General features: G+C 42.1%; 1 protein-coding gene across 5 annotated transcripts in view; it reads right to left on the bottom strand.

Moving 5' to 3' along the window:
- Positions 1-4,257: 4,257 nt before the first annotated feature.
- The window catches only part of MAX (MYC associated factor X), a 23,502-nt gene continuing 879 nt past the window's right edge, over positions 4,258-26,880 (bottom strand). The window contains exons 2-6 of one of the 5 annotated variants that reach the window (XR_439233.3): positions 26,662-26,688; positions 19,324-19,431; positions 6,976-7,099; positions 6,428-6,512; positions 4,258-5,750 (exon numbers count right to left, since the gene is read on the bottom strand). Coding sequence is in view for 4 of the 5 variants with exons in the window: in XM_015591964.2 (XP_015447450.1) it covers positions 5,566-5,750; positions 6,976-7,105; positions 19,324-19,431; positions 26,662-26,688 (450 nt within the window). In the remaining variant the exon portion in view is untranslated. Of the gene's footprint in view, positions 5,751-6,427; positions 6,513-6,975; positions 7,106-19,323; positions 19,432-26,661; positions 26,689-26,880 lie in introns of all 5 variants that reach the window. The other 4 variants (XM_015591964.2, XM_006915128.3, XM_015591965.2 and 1 more) reach the window with 4 other exon arrangements.

Genomic DNA, 26,880 nt, shown 5'->3' on the forward strand with positions numbered 1-26,880 from the left:
TAGCAGGAAGCTTAAACCTTCACCATGCACTTCAGCACTGGAGTGCAAGGTCCTGGCACAGATTTAACATTGGATCCTTGATTCTTTTTCTCTGATTTTTAATTTATAGGAAAAAATTAATAGCAAAGACTGTGCTGGATACTTTTGCCCAGAGAAGGATGTAGGTGTAAAAGGGCCTCACCCCTGCAGTGGACATCAGAGGAAAACAATCCTAAATGGGGCCTGGCAGTCAGAACAGGCCTGCTGGTGCAGCTGGCATCCAGCACAGGGAGCAGGAAGGAACCTGCTCAGCTGGTTATGAATTGTCTAAAGCCACCTGTTTGGCTCTCTTCTAGACACACCCAACCTGCTGGGTGTGTGTGCATGTGTGCGTGCGTACACAGGGCACATCTCAGCCAGGGTAAGCTAGAACACGTGGACCCTGGGGTTCAGTCATCAGACCATACAGAGCCAACAGGGTAGTCTGGCCCCACTTCGCCCCAGTAAGGCTGAATAATAAGGGCTCAGCTCCTATCATGACCAGGCCCTGGTGGCAAACACCAGCCAGGCACAAGGTGCCAGCACAGTATGGACCACCAGGCACTGCAGACAGGACAAAGTAACCAGTATGGTAATGGTTAATGATTCTGATCCAGCCGGCAAGGGTATATTTCATTTCCCAAGTCCAGATATTTTTCAAACGGCAACAGATTTGAGGTCTTGCTTGAGTTCCTCAGAAGTCGAGCAAAACTTATTGGTTACCACCCTTTGGTATTCAACATATATTTACTTTCCTTTTCTTTTAAAGATTTCGATGCACTGGAGGATGGAATTTATTCACCCCATATTTCAGCAAAACTCAAACAGAAATGCTTGTATAGCCTGGGACTTATGATGGCAGACAGACCTAAAATTTGCTAACATTTGAGTACTTATTAAGTGCCAGGCACAGTTCAAAGGCTTTCACACTTATGCCTTTACACCTCACAATGGCACTTTGTGCTACTGTTGTCCTCACGTTATGTCTCAGGAAACTAGGGCAATCAGAGCCAACCCAGACAGGTGGGCTCAGAGCCTGCAACCTAAACCACTCAGGCACTGGTTCTGAAGATCCTCGAGCTCCTTGCCCTACCCTGTCCCTGACAAAGCAACACTTACCCGCTGGGTGATGAAGATTTGCTGGGAGAGCCTCCAAAACTCAAGTGGGGGCCTGCCTGATGTCATCATTCCGGTCCTGCGCAGTTAAGCCTGCTTATCCAAACTGGTCCAGGAATGGGCTATTTGGACAATTTGATTTTCTACCTGAGAAATTAACTAGAAAATATTTTTATCTTCTTCCCAGGGAAAGTCTGGGGCTGTGTTAATTAGCCTATGCCATAGGAAACCCCAGACACTGAAGGACAGTCTTTGTCCAAGGACCCCACTTTGACACTGATGATTTAGCAGTGCTTGAGGAGGGTCCTGTTTGTACCATGGTTTTCCACTGTATATCCAACTGTAGTACAGGCTGGGAAACTCCTATTCTTGACCTGGGTTTCCTCTTCAGGCTAGAGAAACTGTTTTGAATAAAGGAAGGCTCTAGTTTCATGTTCCCACAGGCTGTCCAGGATGGTGCCTGCTGAATAGGCCTGAGAGATAGTCCCGCTCTAGCTGGCATATAAACAAACCTGCCTGGTCGCCAGGGGACAAACAGTATGAGGTATAAAAATGGGTGTTACCCATGACATCACCTTCACTTGGGTCTTCAAAAGGAGACGGTGGGTACCCCTCGGACAGCCAAGAGTGTTCAAGCCCCACTGGGAGAAAGGGAACACCGTCGAGGCAGTCCTATGAACTAGACTGTTTAACAAGCCCTTCTCTTTCCTCAACTTTCTCCAAATGCAGCCTTAAAGAGCCTGGCCTCAGACCCACGTTGCTAATTCAGTTTTGCTGTGCCTCACTTTCCCCAACAGCTTCCTTTTGTTCCCTGAGCTATTTTACTTTTGGGAGTCAGGCCTGAGTGCATGAGAACCATACTGTCTCTTTATTCACTCTGCCTTGTAAGGACAGGGCATATCTCAGAGGCAGGAAGTATTTGCAGGACACCAAGAGTTTACCCTCACACACTCCAGAGAAGGCTGCAGGAGCTGGACTGGATTTCTTCCATCGTGCAGATTCAGCCCTGGTCATACACTTTGTGTGGATAATGATAGCTGGCACCTGGGTGCTCACTTGGTCCTGAGGTCAAGCACATTCTAACCATATCTCATTTAATCCTCACCATCACCTTATGAGGTTAGTACTATTTTTATTCTTATTTTATAGATGAGGACACCGAGGCCAAGAGAAGTAACTCGCCTGAGATTACCCAGCTATTGATAAAACCAGGAGTTTGGACTCGGGCAGTCTGACTTCTGAGCCCAAATCTAAAATATTACAGTTGTTAGAAACAGAATTCTGCTCTCCTCAGTTCTGGTTCAGGGCTCCATCTCCCATCATCTACTCAGTCTTGTAAAAACCTTTCCCAGCTAAGATGATAGCTCTGTGAACTGAAGTAATTCTTTGCTGAAGTAGTTATTCTAAATATGGGATTTGTACATCAAGAATTTAAAAAGCTGGGCCATTTAAAGTATCATTTCACTTGGGGCAATTGCAAAGGTAGAAAATATCGAGCTCATCACTGTGTAATTGAAATAGGTGGCTTTTAATAGGAACTTCAGTGAAGCCGCCTGCTGCAGTAACCATGCAAATAACTAAGTTGTCTGGCTTTGTGCAGGACTGTCCAGAGTGCAATGACAAGAACCATGGTCAAAACTTAGTGTCCTGGGAGGTACAGACACTGACTTCCTAGACACACAAATCAGAAGAAATTTAGCTGTGACTTCCACTTGTCCTCTTTAGCAAACACAATCTCCAGCTCGAGTCTCTTACCTGGTTTTCCTTTCCAGGCGGTTGCTCCCGGTGGAACCACCTTTCCTCTACCACGTGCCAGTCTGCTCAACATGTCGGTCAAGTGGTTCCAATTTCCCAGGTGAATCAGTTATCCATCGTGGCTCTTTTCTTCCAACTGTTTTATTGAAATTTTGAGAAGCCCAAAACTTAACCCCTTGTCTAACCAATCAATATACAGGAGCTAGGAACTGGCTCTCAAGTACATCACCTATCCCTGGACTGGCTTGACTGACCTTTGTTTGCTCCCTGCTTACTGGGTCCCAGCTTTGCTCCTTCCATCTCATCAACATGACTTCACTAGCAGCTCAGTTCTAATGCCTACTTTGACCAAGCCAACTGTAAGATGGAGTTTATAATCCAGACATACAAAGAGCTATACTAAAGGGTGATGAAAAAGAGGAGGAAAGCACACTAACTTTGGGTTTAAGAAATCACCTGACTTCTCATTCCATTTTTCCTTACTCCTGTTTCTCTCCCATCTTGAAATGGAGTGCCTTTAATAACTGGGATGGTGTTCCCCAGGTTCCTTGTTTCCCTTATTGCAATCAGAGTTTTGGGGGGTTGATTTGATCATCATGTTACAAACTGCCTCTTGTAGAAACACAACTCATCTATCAACTCCCATTAACAAAAAAGAGATACTATGAATCTGACATCAAATTGACAGGGATCCCAGCACTACCATTCTAAAGAGAGTGACAAATCAAAGAACTGATTCGACTTCACTCTCTCCGTTGCTCTAGGAACAGCAATATTTCTGCTCAGCCAGACAGGAACACCAAAGCTGAGCTGTGTTCTGGCCATATATCCTCTTCCTTTCAAAGGTCAAACAAATTCCAGCTGGTGTTGGTCCCTAGATTGAGTAAACCTGATGCTACTGAAGTCTCCTTTACTTCCAGTTCTTGCCAGCTCTGCTACCTCCTATAAATACATTTGAAATCTCTAGAAACTGAAAGGTCCTAGAGAGAACTCTAGGCATCTCTGAACTGGACATTCATTACCAGGAGAAACCCAAACCCACATATTCCAATTCCCCAATGGTCATTTAGCAGGAAGTGGATCTAAAAATGTTGCCCCAAACAACCCCATCCCTGTTGGAACTTTAAAAGCTCCTATCCAATGAGCAAGTCACCACCGCCAGTTTATCCAGCCCCTGCCCTGCCCACACTGAGCTGAGCCCTTAGGACAAAAAGAGAACTGCTCTGGCTTTCGGCTGCTCCCAGCTCGGCAAGCCCACAGGAAGCGACTCTGCCCCACTCTCAGGCTTCCAGAGGCCCAGTGGCCTCCAGAGGGTTCTTCTCTTAACCATCTTGGCCTCTGTAAGGGCAAGAAGACACTACCACCAAGAAGGATAAAATAAGTTTTTATTTATAGTCTTATAGTAAAGGGGGAAGCCTTAACTTGCAAGACAATTCTTCGGCAGTATGTACAACATACTTTTTATTTCCGTGGAATGGAATCAAACACGGACTGAGACTACAGAGTATACACTAGAAATCAGCAAATGCCGGGAACGAAGTAGGAAAAAGACAAAGAAATGAGGCCTAAACACACAAAACCCTTCACTGGGATCTGCTGACCGCAGCCAGAACCAGGGCTGGATCACACAATGGGGATGAGTTCCAGGACAGTCGGAAAGGGAGTGGGGCGAGGGCGGGGAAGGGGCCGCACTGGGGTGCGGGTTTAGTACCAGGTAAATTGCTCTTGGTATTTACATACAAAATCAGTTGGCTCTATTTCTTAGAAATACACACGGAAAGAAAGGAAGATTTGATCATTACTTTATGAATCTGTCGCTTTGCAATACCGACATCATCAGAAATAGGGACAATTCAGATTCAAATTTCAGTAGCAGGAAATAAATATCAAAACATCATCACTGGCCCTCAATACAAAACCTCTACCCGGCCCAATCCTCCCTCCTTGTCCCACCCCCTAGTACCCTCTGGCGGCTACCGCTTCACTGCTGCCATCCCCCACACATACCACACGAGTGTCACGCGGCCTTCCCTAAGGCTGGCTGAGAGAAGCAGGAGTGCAACAGGCCAGACTGCGCTGCAAATCTGTCCCCACTTCCTTTCATACCACAAGCTTCTTCAAGGATCTGGTCTTTCAACAGGAGCAATAAATAGCTTTTTAGAAAAAAAATCCTTAAAAAGAAGAAGGGGTAATTCTGATTACTTCTTAAATTGGTCATCTTCTTAAAGCAGAGCAGTCCACAGATTCACAAAGTCTATCAAACAGAGGTGAGGGTGGCCAGGAAGAGAGGCCTGGAGGGGCAGGAGTATGCCGGGCCTGTGCCCGGCAGGGCTGGAGGAGCTGGTGGGTAGTCAGAACACCATGTGCTCAGAGGTCTAGCCGGCCGTCTGTCCTCCACAGAAAAAGCTGCCAAGTTGGGGTGTTTTGGTTTAAAAATTCCTGGTGGGGACAGGGAATCCCTGAAGGGAAACATAAAAAAAAAAAAAAATAGTGGGAATGGGGAAGGAGAACGAGAGCTGTTGTCCAAGAGCTTCTACGTAAAAATAAAATTTAAAAAAAAAAAAAGAGAAAAAAAATAAGAGTCTCTTAAATGGTTCTGAGGGTTCTAAGGATGAACTGAAAGGAGGATGAGACGACGGAGGAGACAGTTTTTATTGCTGGCCTGCCCCACGGAGCTTAGCTGTCCATCCGGAGCTTCTTCCTGCTTTGGGGCTCTTCGGGCTCTGACTCCGAGCTAGAGTCCGAGCCCCCATCGAAGGCAGAGATGGTGCTGCCCTTGGCGTTGGTGTAGAGGCTGTTGTCTGAGGAGGGGTAGTTGGTCTGCAGTTGGGCACTCGACCTCGCCTTCTCCAGTGCACGGACTGAAAGGCAACCAAGCGAGCGGGTTATAGCCTTCTGGGGACCGGGGGAGTAATCGAGTCTCAGCTCAGGGTCCAGCCTGTTCTTCCGAAGGGCTTCATGGCCCCTGAGGCTCAGGGTGGCTCAGAAATAACTCCCTTCTGGTGGCTGTTCCACCAGCACACTTCATTTCCCTCTTTCTCGGCCAGACCTGGGAGCCCAGGAGAAATGGCCAGCCACTCTGCAATGTCACCCAACCCTAAAGAGAAGGCATGTGATGTCACCGTCCTGCCTTGGAAGCCCAGTGTAGAGGCAGGAGCGTGAGTTCCCTGTGGGACCCAACAGTACAGTGAGAGGAGAAGCTGGCCTGGCAATGCCAGGAACTACAAGGGTGTGAAGGCTACACAACAGCAGGAAAGGATGACATAAGATGTATCGGCCAAAGAAAAGTTTTGGCTTAGCTCTCATATACAAGATCCACTTGGAAAGACAAGCTGGACATTTGGAAGCAAGTCACCAATACACACGAATACCTGGGCCTTTCGACACAGCCCCTACATGCAGGCTGCTTGGCCCAGAAACCAACCCGCTGCCGCCTCCCTCTGCCCATCCCTTGGTTTAGCTCATCTTGAGCGTGAAAGGTCAACCCATTTATTTATTTTATTTTATTTGAGGTGTTCTAACCCAGGTGGTTACTTGCATTTCCTTTTACTTGCATCTTCCATGAGGGAGGAAGAGAAGTGAATTCCCCAGGAACAAAGAACTTGATCAGCTCTCGCTTTCCCCTGTGGTTGTAGGAAAAGGCGGATGTGAGCATTGGAGAACAGCATGGGCCTGGCCCATAGGCTGCCCTGATTGGACTACCATTGACAATGGGAAGAGCTCACTGTCCCTGAATCCCTGGAGTTTCTGGTACTTACACAGCACACTCCAATCCAAGACCTCAGCTCTTTGAGACACCTGATACAGGTGTGACTCCTACTACAGGCAGAACACCTGAGCCCCCAAAAGGGGAGAAATCAGGTTAGAAACAAGTCTCCAGATGTCCAACCCCTAGACCACCGCTCCCTCACCGGCGGCTCAGGTCCTTCCTCTGGATAGCTCTAACGCTCAACTACTCAGGCCCCACAGGCAGGGCTGCAGCCGCTTAGGAGTGCACGCTCCGTAACTGGCTCTGACTCCAGATGCGAAGCCCTGACCTGGCTGGAGCACAGCAGGGCCAGCTGCCCCACAAGCTCAGGTGCTCACCTTGCTGCTCCAGAAGAGCATTCTGCCGCTTGAGGTCATCAATATCTTGCTGGTGTGTGTGGTTTTTCCTTCGCATATACTGGATATACTCTGTGGCTTTGTCTAGGATTTGGGCCCGGGATGCCTGTTGCAATAGGAGAAAAAACAGGGAACAAAATAAAGACCTAGTCCAAGCAGTGAGAAAACTTTCTGCAACAGCAGCATGGGGGAAGGGAAACTGGAGGGTGAGGTGGGACAAGGCTGAGGAAACAAAGTAATTGCTACTGAGAGTCTTCTTTGTGCCAGTCAAGGTGCCAAGTGCTTTCTCACCAGCTTACCTCACCAGCGCTCAGAAAAGTAGCTCTACAAGAACTCGAGGCTCAGATAAGTTTACTGGTTTATTCGAAATCACCAGCTAGACAGTGGTAGAGCCTGGATTTAAACTCAGGTCCGTCTGACTCCTGAACTTGTACTCCACATCTCCCATCCCCTTTGGTTCTTTAGGTTGCTTTCAAGTCTCTGGCCTGGCTGTGTCTGAAAATGTGAAAACGCTACTTAACTGAGAGCTGAGGCCACTCATTCTCTGCTGGGGCCTGACTATAGGCAACTGCTCCAGAAAGATAAGAGCAAGATCTTGGCTGGAGTTGGCTTAGATGTGAGTGAAGAAAAAGGTTTTCATCAAGGTCCTAGAATTCAGCCGAATCCTCAGACCATGAACTATTTCCAGCTAAGCCATGCTGCTGTGTCACTATTTCAGCCTTGTTGGCTAAAAAGACTTTCATGAAAGCTGTCAGAGCCTCTTGTCAACACAGGAAGGGCATGAGATTGGGTCATTTCAGGAAGCAACCACACCTATACAATGGCTGTGGGTAGCTCAGGCAGTGCCCTGTCTGAAGAACAAGTTGCTAAGCCAATAAAATGGATGTCATATTACTCTGCCCGTGGAAGATTCCCTCCACACTGCAAACATGGCCAGAGTTACACATGGCCAAGCAGCCAACCAGGTGAATTGCTGCAATAGTATAAAAGCCAAGAGAACTGAAGCCCAAGGCAGGGTAGTCTAGTAGTTGAAGTGTGGCATTCATGCCACTCAGGCTCCTGAGAAGTAGCAAAACTTCTTACTCAGGGAAGGGCAGTACTCGACCAATTCTGTATTACAATCCCAGTGGGTCCTGAACCAGAACACTGTCAGGGGAAAGGGCCAAGAAAACATCCACTCAGGCTAGCAAAACTAAATTCACTTGTATTAAATACTGAGAATCTCAATTTATAGACCCTGGGCTGGGCTGGGCTGGGCTGGGCATTCAAGATGTTTGCAAGGCCTGGGTTTATTCACCAGTCCTCATAAGTACTAGAATTTCTAGGCTTTCCTCTTACAGCACCCTTAAGGCAACTTCCTCGAATGGAAATTGTTCATAGTCAACCATTTTTATCTGGTGTGAATTATGTGTAAGGTACTGAGCAGACACTGTGGGGAAACAAAATGTATTAATCATGGCTTCATTTGCCCAGATATTTACTTACTATCTACTTGAGACAAATATATTTACACACAAACAAATCATGGGGCAGTACCAACAAATATAACTTGAGTAGTACAGACTAGGTATTAAGTAGATTAGAAAAGCCACAAAAAAGATGGCTTTTGGCTGGGGCAATTACCTACTGTGTGCCAGGCATTGGCCTTGGCTATGCTTGGGCACACACACACACACGTGCACACACACGCTCCCATCTGAAATAGTGAACCCTGGGTTAGACTGAGGTGGAATTGCTGGAAAAGGGTTACTTTGGGCTGGGAGAATAGCACAGGCAAGGGCATAAGGGTGGAGCCAAAGCCAGGTTGTATAGAAAGAAATGAGAATACCTAGCAATGGGGACTTGCAACTCTGGTTGCAAGGCTACTTCAGATGCTGTTTCTCATTTCTGTTAAAGGGGACTTATGAGGGTCTATTAGGTGACAAAGTGGGAAAAAAAAAAAGGGAACACCATTAGAAAAGACTAATTAAAATACCCTGCCTCTCTGGATGCTAGAGATGGAAATACAAATAAGCACTGTAGGATAAGTAGCAGAGGGCCAGGAAGAGTTTAGGAATCCAAGAGTCAAGTACATTCTAGGCTCTGTCATTAATGGGCTCTGTGACTGCAGGCATAATATTTCTCTCAGGTCCCACCTAGCCCTCCAAACTCTATGTACTCCATCACTGATCTAACTGCTATGCATATTTACATCGCAGTCTCTTTTTACATTTGCCCACCCCCTTTTTCAATTAACAAGTCCCAGAAAGGAACATTAGTTCTTAGTTAACTACTCATTTACATCTGGGACAAGGGGAAAAAAGCAAAATCTCTGAATGAGAGAGAACTTTCAAATGTTCAGTTTGATAATTTAATGAATGACACAATGTGCCTTGGGAACATGAGGTCCCCAAAGAAAGCTGGACTGGTACAAACCCAGTACAAGGCCTTCAGAACACTAAGCATAGCCTTTCTGCCATCCCAATTGAAAGCACAACCCCAGGTCACTTGGGGTGCCCTTGACTCCTTAGCAAGTCCAAAATAATGACTCGACTAACTTTATTTTGTTCTTCCCAGGGTACTCATCAGGAAGTAAAATTCAACAAGAAAAAATTTAAGGCACAAAATACAAAACTCCTCAAAATTTACATGTACATCATCTAGTCCAGGGAAGAAAAAGCAAAGGGCTGAAGCCAGAAAATGCCAGACTCATCCAAAATTCCTTCCTCTCAGCTTCCAAACCATACATGACTATGTGATCAGACACATGGGAAGGTGCTTCCTTGACTTTACGAGTTTATACTACGTGAACGGGAAACACAAGGCCAGCAAAACCACTGGGCTTTACACAATGGACTATGGAGGGGCCCCGGGCTTTCAGTTTCTTCTTCTATAGTGGGATCAGTTGGCTGAGTCAGCAGTCTGTATGTGAGTGTGCCTGAGCAGATAAAACATGGTAAATCAACAGGTCCACAGACCAACTCCTGCCTCTGGAGACCTGAGTAATTTTTTTTCCTGTTAGTTTTTATAATTAGAAGGCACAAATTCTAATGCTGCCTTTCAGAGCAGAAACAGATCTCTTCAATGGTTTGGACACAGCTATGAGACAGGATGAACTGTGGCTGAGGGGAGACTCAAGAGGTACTGGGCCTTCTATGTTGCAGTGTGAGTTAATGCAAAGTGGCCCCTCAGGTCTCTCCTTCACCTTTGGGAACAACACAAAAGGATACTAGACAGTCTTGGCAGATCTTGTTCCAAAGCCATGGCTGCACATGCAATACAAATGATGATGATGATGGCAACAGCTAATAATTACTGAATACTTACTAAATGCCAGGCATCCTCACACAACCTCTGATGCATTATTTCTTCTATTTCATAAATGAGAAAACAGAGACACGGAACTGTAACTTACCTAATGTTACTTAACTACTAGATAGCAGAGCAGAATTTAACTCAGGCCTCCAGGACACCCACATTTTGGGGACACAAAAGAGAGCTGTGGAACTAATAAAAAAGATCAACAGATTTAGAGAGACAGTACAGTCATGAAGAGAAGATTTTGAGGAGGGAAAGGACTATTAAAGAGCCACCTGATTTGTCCACAAGGATGTCAATGAAGACCCTGGTGAGGGTGGTCTTCCTGAAGAACTGAGAGTTTAGGTAAATCATCTCTACACGGATTATAGATACAGAAGTGAGTTGAAGCTGAAGCAAATATGAAGACTGGTTTTTAGAATTAGGTTGAAAAAAATGAAAAAAAAAAAAAAAGTAGCTTGTAATAGCAGCATTGAAGGAAGACTGTTTTCCTTTTTCTTTTTAAAGACAGGTGAAAACCAAATAGGCTTCTAGCAGAGAAAAAGCAAACAAGAAAAGCCTAAAGATGCAAGATAGCCTAAGAGAATTGGCTGAACCTGGCCCCAGGGGAAGGGAATTGCCAGTTCCCACAGTGATTTGGCTTCATTACTTAAAAAGGGTAAAACCTAAATGGACAATGGAGAAGACCCGGTCTGGCCGAGAGGCCCAGCAGGTTCCTGCCCCTTCTCCTGCTCATGCTGTAGCTGCTTGCCCATCAACATCCCTGCCCACAGCAACAAGGAAACAGAGAAAAAGGTCAATCCAGCTTCCAGAGGCACCCACTTGAACAGAACTCTGCTTGGGAACAGAGTGCACCCAGCTCGCATGTCAAAGCAAGAACTGACTACATATTTCACCAAAGGCCCTAAACCCAAGAGTTTCACACTAATTTGTACCGTTTTTAAGGCCCCAAATGATTCTTGAAGTAGTTAACGCTGATGCTTAGGATGACCTCCAGTGTTACTAACTACCATCTAAGGCAGTGGTTCTCAAAACTTTTCACATAAGGCAGGAGTTCCACGCATTTCTGGAGTTATAAATCATATTACAGTAACCTGGATTTGTGTAAAACTCCAAGTTGTTTTAGAAAGCAGACTGGGAGAGGTGAGGAAGAAAAGAGTGGTTAACATTAGGAACACCATTGCTATTCTCTAGGGCCCTAATGCTGACTCGAGAAATGATGATCTTAGCTGTATTTCTCACTTTTCTTCCTCACTGTCAAAATCAGATCCTACTGGGCTAATGTTACAGCTGCCTTGTTACCCCAAGACCTGAAATGCTGTGTCCTGGGGAATGAAAAAAGAACTACTGCCCAAGTCACCAAGTGACACCTATTTTACTTCATACTAATTATTTTAAAGAAAATAAAGCCATATTTTCAGAAACCAGCCCAAGCTTTTATACATATTAAAGGGAAGGCTAGGGCAAAGCCAGTATACATTTCCATTTGAAAAGCCATCTTCTGAAAACAAAACTTAGGGAATCTACACAATAAATGTGGCTCTGCATTAAACTAGTTCATCCCAATATGAAAGCCCATCAGTGTCAACAAGGGAGGCTGGAAGGGGGTCAGAGTGAGCACAGCTACGTGACCCCCTCAAAGGCTTCCTGCTGCCAGGCCCTCCCCAAACCTCCCCAGAAAACCTTTTTGTTGATTTCTAGGGGAAGGCAGAGCTATCATGACCTTTAAGGGGCTAAAGAGAGGAGTCAGACATTTGTTTAATGGTTAACAAAAATTATGTTTCAAATTCTGTATTCTTTTTCCTTGTGCCCTTGGTAGTTTGAAATGTAGATGTGACTCTTCCTTCCAACTTTGACCACGTAGGACAGGAGCACAGTTACCCAGAGGAATTACTGCTAGTAAATAAACATGTGGAAAAAAATTTAATCTCACTGGTAATAAACGAAATAAAAAATTACTACCTTTTGCCTACTTACTGAACTAGTCACCCCTCCAAAAAAACAAACAAACAAAAATTCCAATGTTGGTAAAATCTGTATTCTCAGAAGATACTACCAAAAGATTAGTCTTTAGAATTTGCTTGAAAAAGAAATATAAGAAAGAAGACACAAAAACAATCCTTCTGGAAAGCATTTTGACAACACACAGCAAAAAACCAGCTGTTCTTACCCCTAGACCCAGCAATCCAAGTTCTGGAAATCTATTCTGTGGAAACCACCTCATATATCAAAGTAGTCATCACCACATTATTTGTAAAAATAAAAAATTGGAAGCAACCTAAATGGCCAACAGAAACATGTCTAATGACTAAATATAAACACCTTTTCACCTGGGGGGAAAAGCATGTTATATGACAACAGCAAGCTATAAAATTTTACCTACATAAACATGTATACGAAGAGATCAAAAGAGAATACCCAGACACTATTATTTCCTTGCTTCTTACACTCTATCAATAATTCCATAATTTAATAAGAGCGGCTTTTGGTAGGGGAGAAAAAAAGGAGGCAAGTTTCTTCTGACATCCACTTTAAGATGGCACCCAATTTCAGTCATATTAAAATGGGGTCTGGGGTGGAGTGAATCTTTAAATTGCACTGTGCAATATGATACCCACTAGCCACATGTGGCTAATAAGCAACTGAACTGTGACTAGTCTGAATTGAGATGCACTATAAGTATAAAATACATGCTGGAATTTTAAGACAGTCCAAGAAAATAATGTAAAATAGCTCATTAGTAACTTTTAATATACTGATTACATATTAAAGCCATAATTTTGCATATTAAGTTAAATATATTATTAATTTCACTTATTATTTTACTTTTTTACTGTGTCAATTAGAAATTTTAATTGTATTTCAATTATATTTAAATGTATTTGCGGCTCACATTAAACTTCTATTGGGCAATGTATGTCTTATCAACTTAGAATAAAGGAAAGGTTGTAGCTGTGTTGGGGGGAGCTGTTCTCATTTCTTCTCATTTTTCTAAAATTTTTGCAATTTTGTTAGAGGAAAAAAAAGGAAAATGCTAAAGGGAATGCCTACTAACCAATCCTTATCCTTCCAAGTCTGAGGAGGGAAAAAGCATTAGGTAGAATTTCCTGGCTCTCTATTCTTCTCCATGGAGTAGGCTCTCCCCAACTCTGCACTGCAGAGACTTCCAGAAGGGTAGACGACGCTTCTGCCTTCGAGAAGTGCACTCTCTCGTTGTGATGATCCATCACAGGAAGAAGAAAGGATAGGCTCCACAATGGGCAATTGGGATTAAAGGGAGAGTGAAACCATGGGGTTCTTCAGGGCAGTGAAGTGTTGATATGGGCCTTGAAGGTGGGCAAGTGGAGACTGACCAGCTGAGAGAAACACATGGAAACACATGAGCAGGAAAAGAATGCACAGGCTAGATGGGCCTGTGAGTGGGTCTCTTCACAAAACCCCGACATCATTTGGGCAGTGAGGCTGGAGTAATACCTTGTGGAAAGAACTCAGATAAACAGAATGACATTCCTGGGGAAAGAGAAGAGGGTATACATCCTCCCACTGTAAGGGAAGGAGGAAAAAAAGCAGGAAGGCAAGTTGGGTACCTTATTTAGAGGACAAGGTGCCCATCAGCCCTTACCTTGATGGGCACTGAAAAGCCCTAGTAAGTTTTCAGCAGCACACACATAGCTTACAAAGAATTCAATACATTTACAGTTGTTGAGCCCAAAACTGAAGGGAAACTTGGGCAACCATGGACAATTAAAGATGTAGACAATTTAAGAAAAAAAAAAAAAACTGTCCAAGTTGGTGTCTGGCCAGATAATAACCTTAATGAGTAGTGAGGTAAAACAGCTAGGACTGTGGTTTACATTTCATTTAAGAGATAATCTCTCTAGCAGCCCAGATATGATGTAGAAACAGTGCTGCTGAAGAAACTGTATCTTAAAAGGTGTCCACCAGAATGAGCCTCTTCTCGTGTAACATGGCCAGGATGGAGAGGGGGCCTCCTTCCTTCAGTTAATAAATACTCACGCTGCTCTCTACTGTGTGTCAGGCCCTGAGGGAAGAAATGTGACCAAAAGATGATGTTTTCCCTGCCTTCATAGTACTTATGATATGGTGTGGGAGATGGCAGATATTCATAAAGCAAATATATGTATGATTATAACTGGGTAAGTGCCCCAGTCACAGTGGATTTAAAAGCGAGACTGATCTTTAATGGTAAGAATCATGACTCATGACGTTAGCTATTTGGTTTCAAAATCTACCTGTTAAGGAAACCAAGCTTTAATAGAAAAGAAATCGATTAGCTCAGTGTTTAAACCTCTTACTTGATGATCATAGTGTTGTCTTATCATTGTTAATTGTTAGGAATAATCCTCTCTAACAAAAGCACAACCCTCAAGAGTAGACATCATCTATCATACCTTTTAAACCTCTACAGCACTCACATGGCTCTTAATTAAGCAGGTGAGCACAACCATGTTGGCTGTTGCTGTTTTCATTAAAGGGCTGAGCAAGCCCGCTGTTTCCTCTGGCGCTCACTCCAGTTACCTACTGGGAACGACCATGTGCCAGGGTCTGTGACAGGAGCTGATAGAGGCAGTGCCCTAATATTCGCACCCAAAATGAAGGAATTCTGAACTTAATGATGACAAGAAACCCTGTTTTTATTTTTATTTTAGGTTATATTCTTTCTTTTTAACAAAGCTCTATTCAGAAAGGAGAAATCCAGAGCACAAATGCCTGTGAGAACAATTAAAATATGGTAAACAGGCATTTAGCAAGAAACTTAAAAGATGACAAATATCTATAAACCCCTACACAGCACAAATGGCAATGCTGAAACAGAACCTTTTATCACTAAAGTCAACCAGGATAAGGAAAGTGTGACTGGATGTAATCACTCTGGTTTAGGTGCTGGGGCCAACTTATGGGGTGGAGGGCAGAATGACATCCCCATGTAAAGAAAGGCAAACTGATGGGCTGGCCACCAGGTCTAAGCTCAGTGCCAGTAAGCCACAGGACAACACTCCCCAGTTAGTACCCAAACTAAGACCTTTAAAACAAATAATAATTCTGTTCAAAAAAAGTAATGTCTTCCTATAAGAAATGGGGCCACAGTTGTTCTTGCTCTGATACTCCTTTACTCTGGTTGACTGGCTGATGGTTCTTATTCCATCCCATTTTTTCCCAGTAAAATGTCCAGCTGAAAAACTACATGAGAAACAAAAGACTAAAACAACAGAGTTCTAGAGCCCACTTGCTAACACTGGGGACTATGGCAATGCCAAAATGCACCATCAACTATAAGGTCTATTTCTCAGAAAAGAAATAGATGTGGACTCAGAAAAATTTATAATCTTTAAATAATCTCTGCACTTCAGTGTTACCTATATATGCCATTTCAGAGGACAGTATTTTAGTAGGAGCCTCAGTATGACATACTGCCAAGATTACTGGATCTATTCAGGTGAAGCTCGCCATGTAAAATATATAGATACAAATATTTAAGCAAGACTTCTTTAAAATACAGTCTTTAACTTTTGATAGTTTGACTTAGGATTTTTCAACTTTGCATGGTGGGAAAGCAATACACACTGATCTTTTCCTGGGCGGGGATATGCAATACAATTCTCATGAAACTGGGCAATAGCAGGGAGCCACAGCTCCCAGTCAGGCACATGATCCTGAGGGTTAATAACTGATAATATATAGTGCACTATGTCGCCAGTGTTTTTTTTTTGGATATTGTGTTATGAACACATGTAAGGCAGGCTAGGCTAATCTATGACGTTCAGTAGATTAACTGTATTAAATGCATTTTCGACTTATGAAAAACTGTGATGGGTTTATTGGGATGTAACGCCTTCATAAGTCGAGGAGCACCTGTATCCTTAAACTATTTACCCCTACGGTGTGGTAGAAAAATAAAACCTGGCAATCAGCAGGCCTGAGTTCTAGTACCTGTCAAGCTACAGAAAAATCATGATCTTGGGCCTGTTTCCTCTGACACAGTAATGATGGCAGAAGCAAGGCGCAATAGTAATTGTTCAATAGTAGCATAATATTCACCTCACAGAATTGCTGTGCTGACTTAATTTTATATTGCAATACAGTTATCATCACTGATTTTTTTACTTAAGCAAAAGATGACCATTCTTTATGATGTTTGTGTTACAGTAAAAACATAGGAAACAAGCATAAATGGAGTTTGGGTCTAACGTGTAAACCTATTTTTTTTAAATATAAGCATCCCCCCATTCTTGGTTAGGATCTAATTCAATCAGTATTGGTTTCTCTTTAAAAAACAAAAGGCTTAAGATACATGTTATAGACAATCCAAATAGTAAATGAGAAGTCACAAGAGACTGGAGGCCTTCCCTTCAAGAACCTGATCTAAGCTCCCTAAAACTCACTAGGTAAAATCATCATTTCAAGATTATTTATAATGTCACAACCTTAATTACTGCAATCCAAATCAAGAATTAGCTAATTTCCTTTGGTTCAAATACCACATTTGAAAAAAAAATTGCAACATTTAGTGAGAACTCGGAAGTTGAGACCAAAGTATTCTGAAAGACTCCCTGCAGCACCTGTGGAACAGTGCTGGCAGACAAGATTAATGAAGGTCGTGGAATTTAGATAGGAAAGGGCTGGGGCCCCACCAGAGCTAAGAGCCATTTCCTTCATTCACACTCAGTGTGAAACATGTGGATTGAAACACAGGACAGGATTCTGAAGTTGGAAAGGCACCTGTGAACTGCTGATGGGCTCTATGAAACCTAACCCTTCAACCACTCCTGTCCCCTAGTCTATTTCTCTGACCCCATCTCCTTCCATTCCAGCTACTCTGGCCTCTGTTATCCTTGAAGGGGACCCAGGAATGCTCCCAGTTCCTGCATCTGAGCTATTACATTCACCCTATGTCTGCTTGAGATGCTCATCATCAGATAGATGTATGGTTCTTTCCTTCATTTCTTTCAAATCTTTGCTCAAATGTTGCCTTGCCAGTGAGTTTTCTTGTCTGCCTTAATGAAAACTGCAACCCTTCCTTCCTGTTCAATTTTCTTCATAGCGCTTATCTGATATACTGAATATATTTTTAGTTATTAGTTCATTTTCTATCTTTTTCTCATCAGAATAAGAGCTTCTCCTTTTGTCTGTTTTGTTCACCACTGTATTCCTAATATCCAGAACAGTGCCCAGCATGTAACCCTCAATAAATATTTGCTGAATGGAATGAGTGAATAAATAAATGAATGGACCCCAACCAATGACAAACTATTCAATTTGTAAGGCTACCAACTTCAAATCATCAACTTCCTTAAAGAAAGGAAACAACAAGATTTAGGAAAATGTGATTTTAAAGACAATGCGATTTTAAGGACATATGAATGTCCTAGCAATGTAAAATAAGGCTGAATAAAGAAAAAAGGTATAGTTGAGCTTCTATGACCCTCCCTCTCAAAGTGTTCTCAAACTTAAGAATGCCTAAGAATCATCTGCTTGTTACAAATACAGATCTGCAGGCCCACCTCCAGAAAGGTGGATTCAATAGTGATTCTGACGTGAGTGGTCCATAGGCCACATCTTGCGGAAATATAGCCTTGGCGCCATTCCTGATTAGATGTGAGGCTTTGAAGAGAAGGCAGCTCTTGTCCATTTAGTTGACCAAGGTATTTTAAGTTATACCATGGCACATGAATAAATAACTGACACCCCACATTTCAGACTAGCACTAGAGATAATCCTTTGCGCATGTGTACTTTGACTAAAAGGGTGAGTCTCTGTCCCCATCATAAAGATTTCCTGTAGTGCTTAGACAGTGTTGTACCCAGGAATGTTGTCATTCCAGGTAAGAACCTTGGTCCAAGGCCATTAAACCAAGTCCACTAAGTAGGCCTAACCCATGGCAAATTCAAGTTTTGCAATACTAGGTATTCACATGGCCTGTTTTATTGTTTTTATAAAGGTCAGACCTACCCCATGCTTCAACCACATAGAAAGCCACACCTCAGATAAGGTATAAAGAACATGACTTAGCAGAGTGGTAGTATAAACATGACCATAATGGTTCCAAATTTGATTCTGGATAACCAAACAAACCCAGGACCCCCAACACAGAACTAAATCAGGAGATCCATTTAAAGCACATGTGAGAGCAACTATTTTTTTAAAAATGGCTGCTTCTTTAAAGAATGGATCATTGAACCAAAAAAACGCAGGTCCTCTGCCCAGTTTGCCACTTACACTGCTGAACTGCAGCAAAGACCAGCCAGCTACATTCTGTGTCAAGGATAGAACTAACCATGTAAACAGATGTTTTCTCCAAATCCCAAGGAGTGACCCTAATCCACAGGCTTTTTACTCAAAGCTTCCAACTTTGTTTTTCGAATGTAGAAACAGCTGGCGCCTACCTCTCCAGGGAAAAAATTAGTTTCTGGAAGGCCACCAGTAGGGTATGAGGTGGGAGAAGAGCAGTAATTTTTCTCTCTTCTATTTCTTTTGAACATAGCTTTTTACCCAAATCATTTGTCCTACAGCTTAAAATGCTCTTTACACGCCTTTGAAGTAACAGCTGTTGGGACGGGAAGATCATTGGTGTCCAGACTGGTGCACACACATTCCTGGGAGGTTTCATTTAAGATAAGTACTAACTTTGAACCATACACAAGAAATTCTCATCAAGTTCTAGGGCATCATTGACCTCAGGAATCCTTAGTGTTATCCCAAACTATTACAGGTGACTTTCGATACTATAGTGTATTGTTATATAATTTTCTGAATGAGTAACTTATTACAAATAATACTAAGTTTAAAAGACAACTTTTACTGATGTCTTACAAGCAGCCACATTACATCTCATGTTGTTTGCTAAAAATAAACTAGAGTAGGTAAGGTGTGTGATGATCTCCCAAAGAATAAAAATTTAAGGAAACCGTGTCACCCTAATATCCCTGACTACATTTCTTTCCAGATAGATGAGTATGCTCCACAGCGAGTTCCAAGCTAGTGATGGGCAATCAGCTTTCTCAATAAACTCACCTTTTCTCCTTGGAGTGATGGGACCGAGTCTCGCAAACTGTGAAAGCTATCTTTGATGTGGTCCCTACGTTTTCGTTCCAGTGCATTATGATGAGCCCGTTTGTCAGCCTAGAAGAATGGGAGAAAGAGCACATCAGCGAAGTCATTCCTTTTGCTTGGTAAAGGTAGGTGGGTACAGCCTGGGAGTATATGCTGTCAGCGCAGTCCCTGGTGATTGGACTAGGAAGGCTTTGTCGAGGTGGGTAGTTAGGAGTCTCCAGAATTAGGCTCTGCTAAAGGGGGAGAAAGGGGTGAGGCAAGGCTTGCGACAGGAACATCCAAAGTAGCTCGATGCATCCAGCTCATGCATAAGTAAAATAAAAGTTATTCAGGGGGACAAAGTATGACTCTCCTGCAACATTAGTCTTAACCCATAACTTACTTATGTGACAGAAAAGCAGCCAGTCCATGGTTGGGAGGTGACCAGGGAAAAGCTTCAATGGGCCCCTTCATAAGATGTGATCAGCCCCACTGTAAAGAGATTCCCCAGGATGGGTAACCAGGAATGAAGTTAGGTCATTGGTGCGGTGCTTCTTTCCATGTGAAACCCATCATCATGAGTCTGTTCTGGTCTCCAGCTTGTTCAAAGGTTCTAGTTTAAGACTTTCTCACCAAAACATACAATAGAAACTAAAACCTCTGGGAAACCAAGATGCATGAATCTGAGATCATTATGACAAAGCTGATACAGATGCCAACTGCACTCCAAGTTCCTATTCTTTTAAAGTGGATACAAGGTGCTATCCTGCCAAGGGCTTTTCCACACACGCTGTGACTGAAAGCTAGTTCTTAGATGGCAACTCTTCTGACTCGCATATGCTCTGAATAAATTTCCTCAGGCACCTGTGGCAGGTCATGCTTACTTGGTAGTATCTAAATACCCGTGGAGCAAAGTCTTTATCCTGTCCTGCTTAAAACTCACAAAGAACACAACTGGAAAGGGGCGAACACTGCCAACAAATCAGGAATGGCAAAATACACTGGTTTCAGGCAGAAGAGAGAGTGCTGGAGAGCACTGCAAGAAAGCTTCAGCAGGTCCACATTAAAGGGGCATGCCCTCCAAATGGAACAGGAACACATGCTCGACCTAACGCAAGAACCTTATCACATTTATACTCTGGGAATTATGAAAAATAACACACTCTGTTAATTTATCCTGACTACGCAAGGGTACACTGAGCTAGCCTAAACAGCAAATGTGTATACAAGAAGTTCAGGTAGCTTTAATCTCTCAGACAGAGTACCAATACTTTTAAAAATGAAGCAATAAGAGTAAATAACTTGGCTTAGCAAAAAGAAAGCCTTAGCAAAAATGAATCCTTGTACTAGACAAGATGTACAGACAAAAATCTATAAAGACAAGAGTTGTGGGAATGAGACGACTTGAAATTCTATTATCTAATCCTAAAAGTCTGAGTCATTACAGAGGAAGAGGAGGCTGGGAGCAGCTGTGGTAATTTTAGTCACTTCCTGGTCTCAAGCATAACACTTCTCCTATAGCTCTGTTGAATCAGACACATGGTTCCCATCACAGCCTTCGTTCTCCAGAGCATAGCACTCATTTCCAGGGCAGATGCCTGGAGCACTTCTAAAGCCCTCCTAATCTTGTTAAGTCTGAATTCACTATTAAATGATATATGGAATTTATGGGGGAATCTGAGGAACGATCAAGCTTGGACACCATATAACCTGAAGCAAGAGGTGATATCATAATTAGAGCAAAAAAATCTGCAGATGCCTCTAACGGCAGTATAAAATAGCTTGGAGAAATTAAACATATTTAAGTACCTAGTCCTCTTCTAACTTACTGTTCCCTCTAGTCATCTACACAGGTTGAGCTGGGTTCTAACCTGGACTATACTTAAAGAGCTTAGAAGGCTGAGAGATGGCATCTGGCATCTATCTGCCTCTCCTGTGTTTGTTACATACTCCCTAAGATGGCTTATTTACATGCAAATTAATCGCCCAGCTTTGGTCTCCAGCAGCAGCCCAAGATACTCCTGTCTACTAAATCACCCCATTCCTGGCCCTCCTCCCAGCTTAAGAGGTGTGCACAGAAGCAGTGACACCAGCGTTACCCACAATCCCTCTTGTTGATACAAATAAAATTCTAAGTGTGTTTTCTTTCTGGGAGAGCCCAGCAAATCTGAAAAAACTAGAATCAAGTTGAATTTGGTTTCACTCAAGCCTGCATTGGAGGGGTGGAGCTAAGTATAATCTAACACCAAAACCAACCCCACAATGCACTACCCCCTTCCCATTCACTGAGCCCTGAAAGGACTCAAATAGACAAGACTTTCGGTTAGAGGATTGTTAAGTGAACTTGGCTGAGGACCATCAGCAGAAATCTTGGCTTTTCATCTGGAGAGCCAGCCAAGTGTGAGAAGTTGGCTCAACAAGGAAAGGCAGCAGTCCACTGCCCGGTAGAAAGCCTGAGCAGGGGACTGTTGTTCTCAAAGTAGTGGATGGAATGTCTGTGGTGGTTCCAGGTCCAATTTAACTAGCAGAAGAGTGGAATCTTAGACCAATCCCTGCTGCCATGTCCATCCCCAAGCTGCTATGCTTAACCAGAGTAAATTTTAAGCTCTCAGAGACAATGGCAATGATGCATTTTCTCCTTCTCAAATCTCATTTGAAAAAACAAGTTAAAAATATGCAGAACTAACATGCCTAATTCCAGGCAACTCTGAACTAAGTGACACCTCTAGTGGCTTGAAAGAGCAAATGAAAAACCTTCAGACAGGAAGAGAATTCTATTTGGGAAACATTTCCAAACGACAGATCCATCCAGCCTGATAACACTGTTACCCCACCTTCCACTAATTCGCCCAAATGGAGGGCCAGTTGCCAGGCTTATCACTGTTTTGTTAACTGTTTTCACTTGCTGGCAACCCTTTTTGAAAGGGCTGAGATTTCAGAGTTGAGAATGAAAAACTGGGTGAAGACTCCTAGTGTAAGGCAACTAAGATCTTCCCACAAATTCAAAACTAGTTGTTGTTTTGCTAAGTGGGGAGAGGGGCAAACAATCAGGTGTCTTGAACAAATAAAGATCAACACAGATGAGCCAGCTTTCTCTCACCTGTTCTGAGAAAGATGTTTGATTATAAAAGATGGGTGGTACCAAACAAATTCTAGGGGACAGTGGAGCTATTCTTGGCTGGAAAGCAGGCCCCCAAACGCCTCCCCTCTACATCCTATTGGAGCAGTGGCTGGATGCTGCTGCTCTTCAAGTATACTGGGTTTGTGATTTCTGCCAGAAAACCCTTCCTTCAGGGCATCCCAGGCTAAGAGGAATACTAAAAGGCTGAGTGAAACTGAAGAGTGGCCCCCAGATGCTCAACAGGAACTCCAGCACCAAATCGCTTCCAGCTTTGACATCTCTGCCAAGGTTTTTATTCAGCCTCTCAGTTTTATTTCCACCAAACTTTCCATACTAGCATCCACAATAAAAATCTTCACCTACAATTTGTCCATCTCCAATACTAACAAGCATGTGTATCTTAAGTGTTGTTAAATGTTGAAAGCAAAGATGGTTTTGTTAGCCAAGAAGTTGCTATACTGGCAGGTCACTCAAGGTAAGGTCTGTTAAAAATTCAAGGGAATCTCTTTATTTCCTTTCAACTTACTGCATAGAGAATGCATCTTCATCTAAGTCATTACATCAACAGAATCTTATTTCTGGCAAGTTCTAGGTAGACAAATAGTATGGGGAAATAAATGCTCCATCACTCAAGGATGCACAGGTTCTCCAGAACAATGCCATTTCTTGCGGGCTACCTAACCTCGTCTACAAGGGGAGACTTCTCAATTCCAATATAAAAAATTCTCAGCATATAGGGAATTAGAGTTGTCCACTAAACATTTATTGCCTTTAAGAAATCTGAAGGTTGCATTTTAGAGGGAAGATGATTATTAATAAGCTACTCTTATTAAACAATAACGTGGAAATATACGGGCTCAAAATTCTCGACAAAAAGATCTATTTATTACTTCTGATAGATGGGAAGAGGATAGCATAAATAAAACTGAATTTCTAAGCAGCTTAAAACATTCATTTTAATCAACACAAAAAATACAACATGAAAAAATGGACAGCTAAAATGAGAAACTCACTAAGGTCCTTAATAGAAAGCTATAAATTTCAACTTCCCAACACCTCTCCTGCTTGAAGTCTCTTATACATTTCTAATATCTAATAAATACATGCATTTTTAACGCCTTTAAAAAAAAAATCACTGATGCCTAAAAGAAGTTGGGAATGCTATAATTTAAATATGCCACCATATTATAATCATTTTAGAAAGTGAAAATGCCTTGGTCAGGAAATTTTAATTGAAAACCAAGGTGGAGTCCTTGATCAGCTATTTCACCATTACTGGCATCTTGAAAAGACAAATTTAAGAATACCCTTTTTTCTAACAAACAGGCATACTCAGGAACCAAACCAGGCATTTCTGTATCACTATCAACACTCTAAGCTGACACAATGTATATGCATTATGTAGCACTTTTGCCAAGCAACTAATTCCAGGTAAAACAGACAGTACTTTCCTGAGTAAATTCTAATATCAAAGGTGAACAAGAACATTCCCGTCTGAATACATTGCAATTCCTAAAGAAGCAAAGAGATCGGAGAAGTTAAAAATATTTCATGCCAGAAAGGCCAAGATTGCACAAATTTGTTTTTAAACCCCTTAAAAGGTATATTCTAACTGCAGAATGTTCAGCTGTCATGAACGATAAGTTGAAAAAGGCCTTGGGTTTCCTGACCAACACACTAACTCTATATATTTAGTATACTTTCGTTCTTTCCAAAAGGAAATTCCCAAACAGAAATAAAGTGAAAAGATCACTTTGCATGAAATATACCTGTCCCAGAAAATTATCTTTAAAGTGCAATCTTTCCCTCCAAAAAAATAATAAAAATAACATCAGTGGGATTCTGAGGTGTATTAAATTTGGCAAAAAAATATATTGTTTGGGGTTACTTCCTTTAACAGTTTATTGGTCACTGGAGAAGCTGTCTTTTTGCGTTTGCACTGAGGCAACAGAAAAAAATATTCATTAAATCAGTTTCACTTTCTGTTACAGTTAGCTTCACTTCCTAACTGTGCTTGTGGAATATCCTACGTTTCTCATGCAGTAAGGCCGTAGCTATTGTAGTTACATTATAAACCACGATTGTCTTTTTATATTAGGACTCAGAACCTTCTCCCAATATAACTTCTAAAAAGTTCTTCTGTAGTCCTAAGTATGTGGTTATTCAGAGTCCATATCCTTTTCTAAACTAAGGCAAAGCTTAAGAATAGTACCCCCACTAATTTAAAAAAAATATGCTGGTTATTATCGATACTAAATGTCAGGAACTAAATAGATGTGTTCACAGAGAAAAATAATGAAATCTTTTTTACGCTAAATGTTTATTTATGATAACTGATATACTGTAAAATTTGTCTGTTGTTTCTTCTCTCCATGCTGTTGTGATTATCTTGTGCCAGATAATATTTAAAAGTCTCAGCAAGTAGATGTATCAAATTAAACACAAAGGGTCAAACCTGCTCCTTTGCCCGCCCCCCAAAATCAAAGTGAAAAATCCAAGGCACCTTAACACAAACTAAAAATATCTAAACAAAACAATGAGATTAACATTCTAGGAGGGTGGAAACATTTTAATAATTTAATAAGCAATTTACATCAACACCCATGTGGATGAATATTTTGAAAAGCAGAAAGCTTTGAAGAACTGAAAGCCAAAATTTCACAAAGAAAACTTTTCTCTCACTGAAAAGCCAATGTAATTCCAATTCAAATAATGATTCTACAAAGGACACTTAACCAATCTCTATCCTCCAACTCTGAAGCCCGGGGGTGGATTTTAAAACTGGCAATTTGGAGAGAGAAAAAAAACCCAAAACATTTTAAACAGACTGAGTCCCAAACATGAAACTCCAAGTTCACATTATTAGTGATAACAGTAACTGAGAAACAAGGAACTGAATTTTCAAACGTATGTATAAATTATAAGTATTTGATAATACTTAAAGGAGAAATAAATTCTTTTTAGTGACTATTAGTCAAGGATAATTTTTAAGACTCCTAGAACCACTATATCCTCTGATTTTATGGAAATATCAGCTCTTAATAAATAAAATTTTTCTTAATGCCTATCTGCTTGGACAAACTGAAGAATCTTTGCTTGTTCTAATGAAGGTACAAGAAGGCTTGCTTTTATCTTGTGGTAATTAAATTCTTAGACAAAGGTATCAAAGTGGCATCCTGCAAATTCTAACAAGCCCCCAAATAACTTGATTGTTCCACACATCATTTTAAAAATCAGAAAAATAACATGTACCCTAGTCTTCACCTCTGCTCTCTATTCATATTTTACTGCCTGGGTCCTCCAGAGGCATCTGAAGTTTTGACCTCCATTACTGTTCCCAGCTGTCAAATATTAGACACTTTGATATACTTATTTCTATTTCCCTGATTCTGATTTATTTTGTCTGTTCTTTCTTTTTCTAATCTATTCATGGAACGCCCACAGGACTGTCTCAGACTCCAAAGCCAGTATTAGTGTTTATCTATATCCACAGATCTACTGAGAACATTAACATCAAAAACCTGAGGAATTACTGAGAACACTTTATGGTCTCAACCATCACCTTTTGGCAAAACTATCTCTACAATGCCACGTTCCTTCAACAATTTTTCTATTTTCTTTTTACCTCTTCAACTCAAATACAGTCAGACCACAATAAACTGTATATGACACTTTTCCTATTCAATCTTTGGCTCCTCTACATTTCCAATTTTTGCATTAAATACCATGTCATGCTAGATTCTATAAGACTGCCGCAGTCATGTGACTTTTGGTTAAAGGTGATTATTGCATATGGCTTTGGCTTTACATAACTATGCAGATACCGTTTAGAACCTACTCATTCCAAAGTAAATCTTCTGACCACTCTGCCCTGAAATGCTACTACAATTTACTTTAGAATGATGTTATTCCTCATTTCCAACTTGTAACAGCTAGATCCTCCATCTGACAACTACGGAACGATTCATTTCTTTGCTCCTCTCACACAGTCACTGAAACCCGTCACCTGAGAATCTAGAATTATGAGATTTGCAAACCCGCCTCCCCGCCTAGAACCCCAGAACAAGGCCCCACCTCACCTTAGCAATTAACAAGAGAGTTTACTACAATATTAAAAGTAATAGAATGATCTTTTTCTGACCCCAAAAAGGATTAGAACTGAACGGAAATGAAAATGAAATGGAGAGTGGGAGACGTACCGCAGATTGAAACCTCGGTTGCTCTTCCTGGAATAAGAGAGAAAAAAAAAATAGAAAATATAGAAGTTATTTTTACACTTCACATTCAATAATAAGAAAGAAAATGCCGGCGGCGAAGGAAGCGGCGGGTGGGGAAGTCAGCCTGACCCCCCCTTCCCTCCCCTACGCCTTCATTCCCCCCCTGCTGGATCCGGTGGCTGGACAGGGGGGTCGCGAGTG

This window comes from Pteropus alecto, unplaced genomic scaffold (genome assembly GCF_000325575.1).
Source record: "Pteropus alecto unplaced genomic scaffold, ASM32557v1 scaffold276, whole genome shotgun sequence".
Taxonomy (NCBI): domain Eukaryota; kingdom Metazoa; phylum Chordata; class Mammalia; order Chiroptera; family Pteropodidae; genus Pteropus; species Pteropus alecto.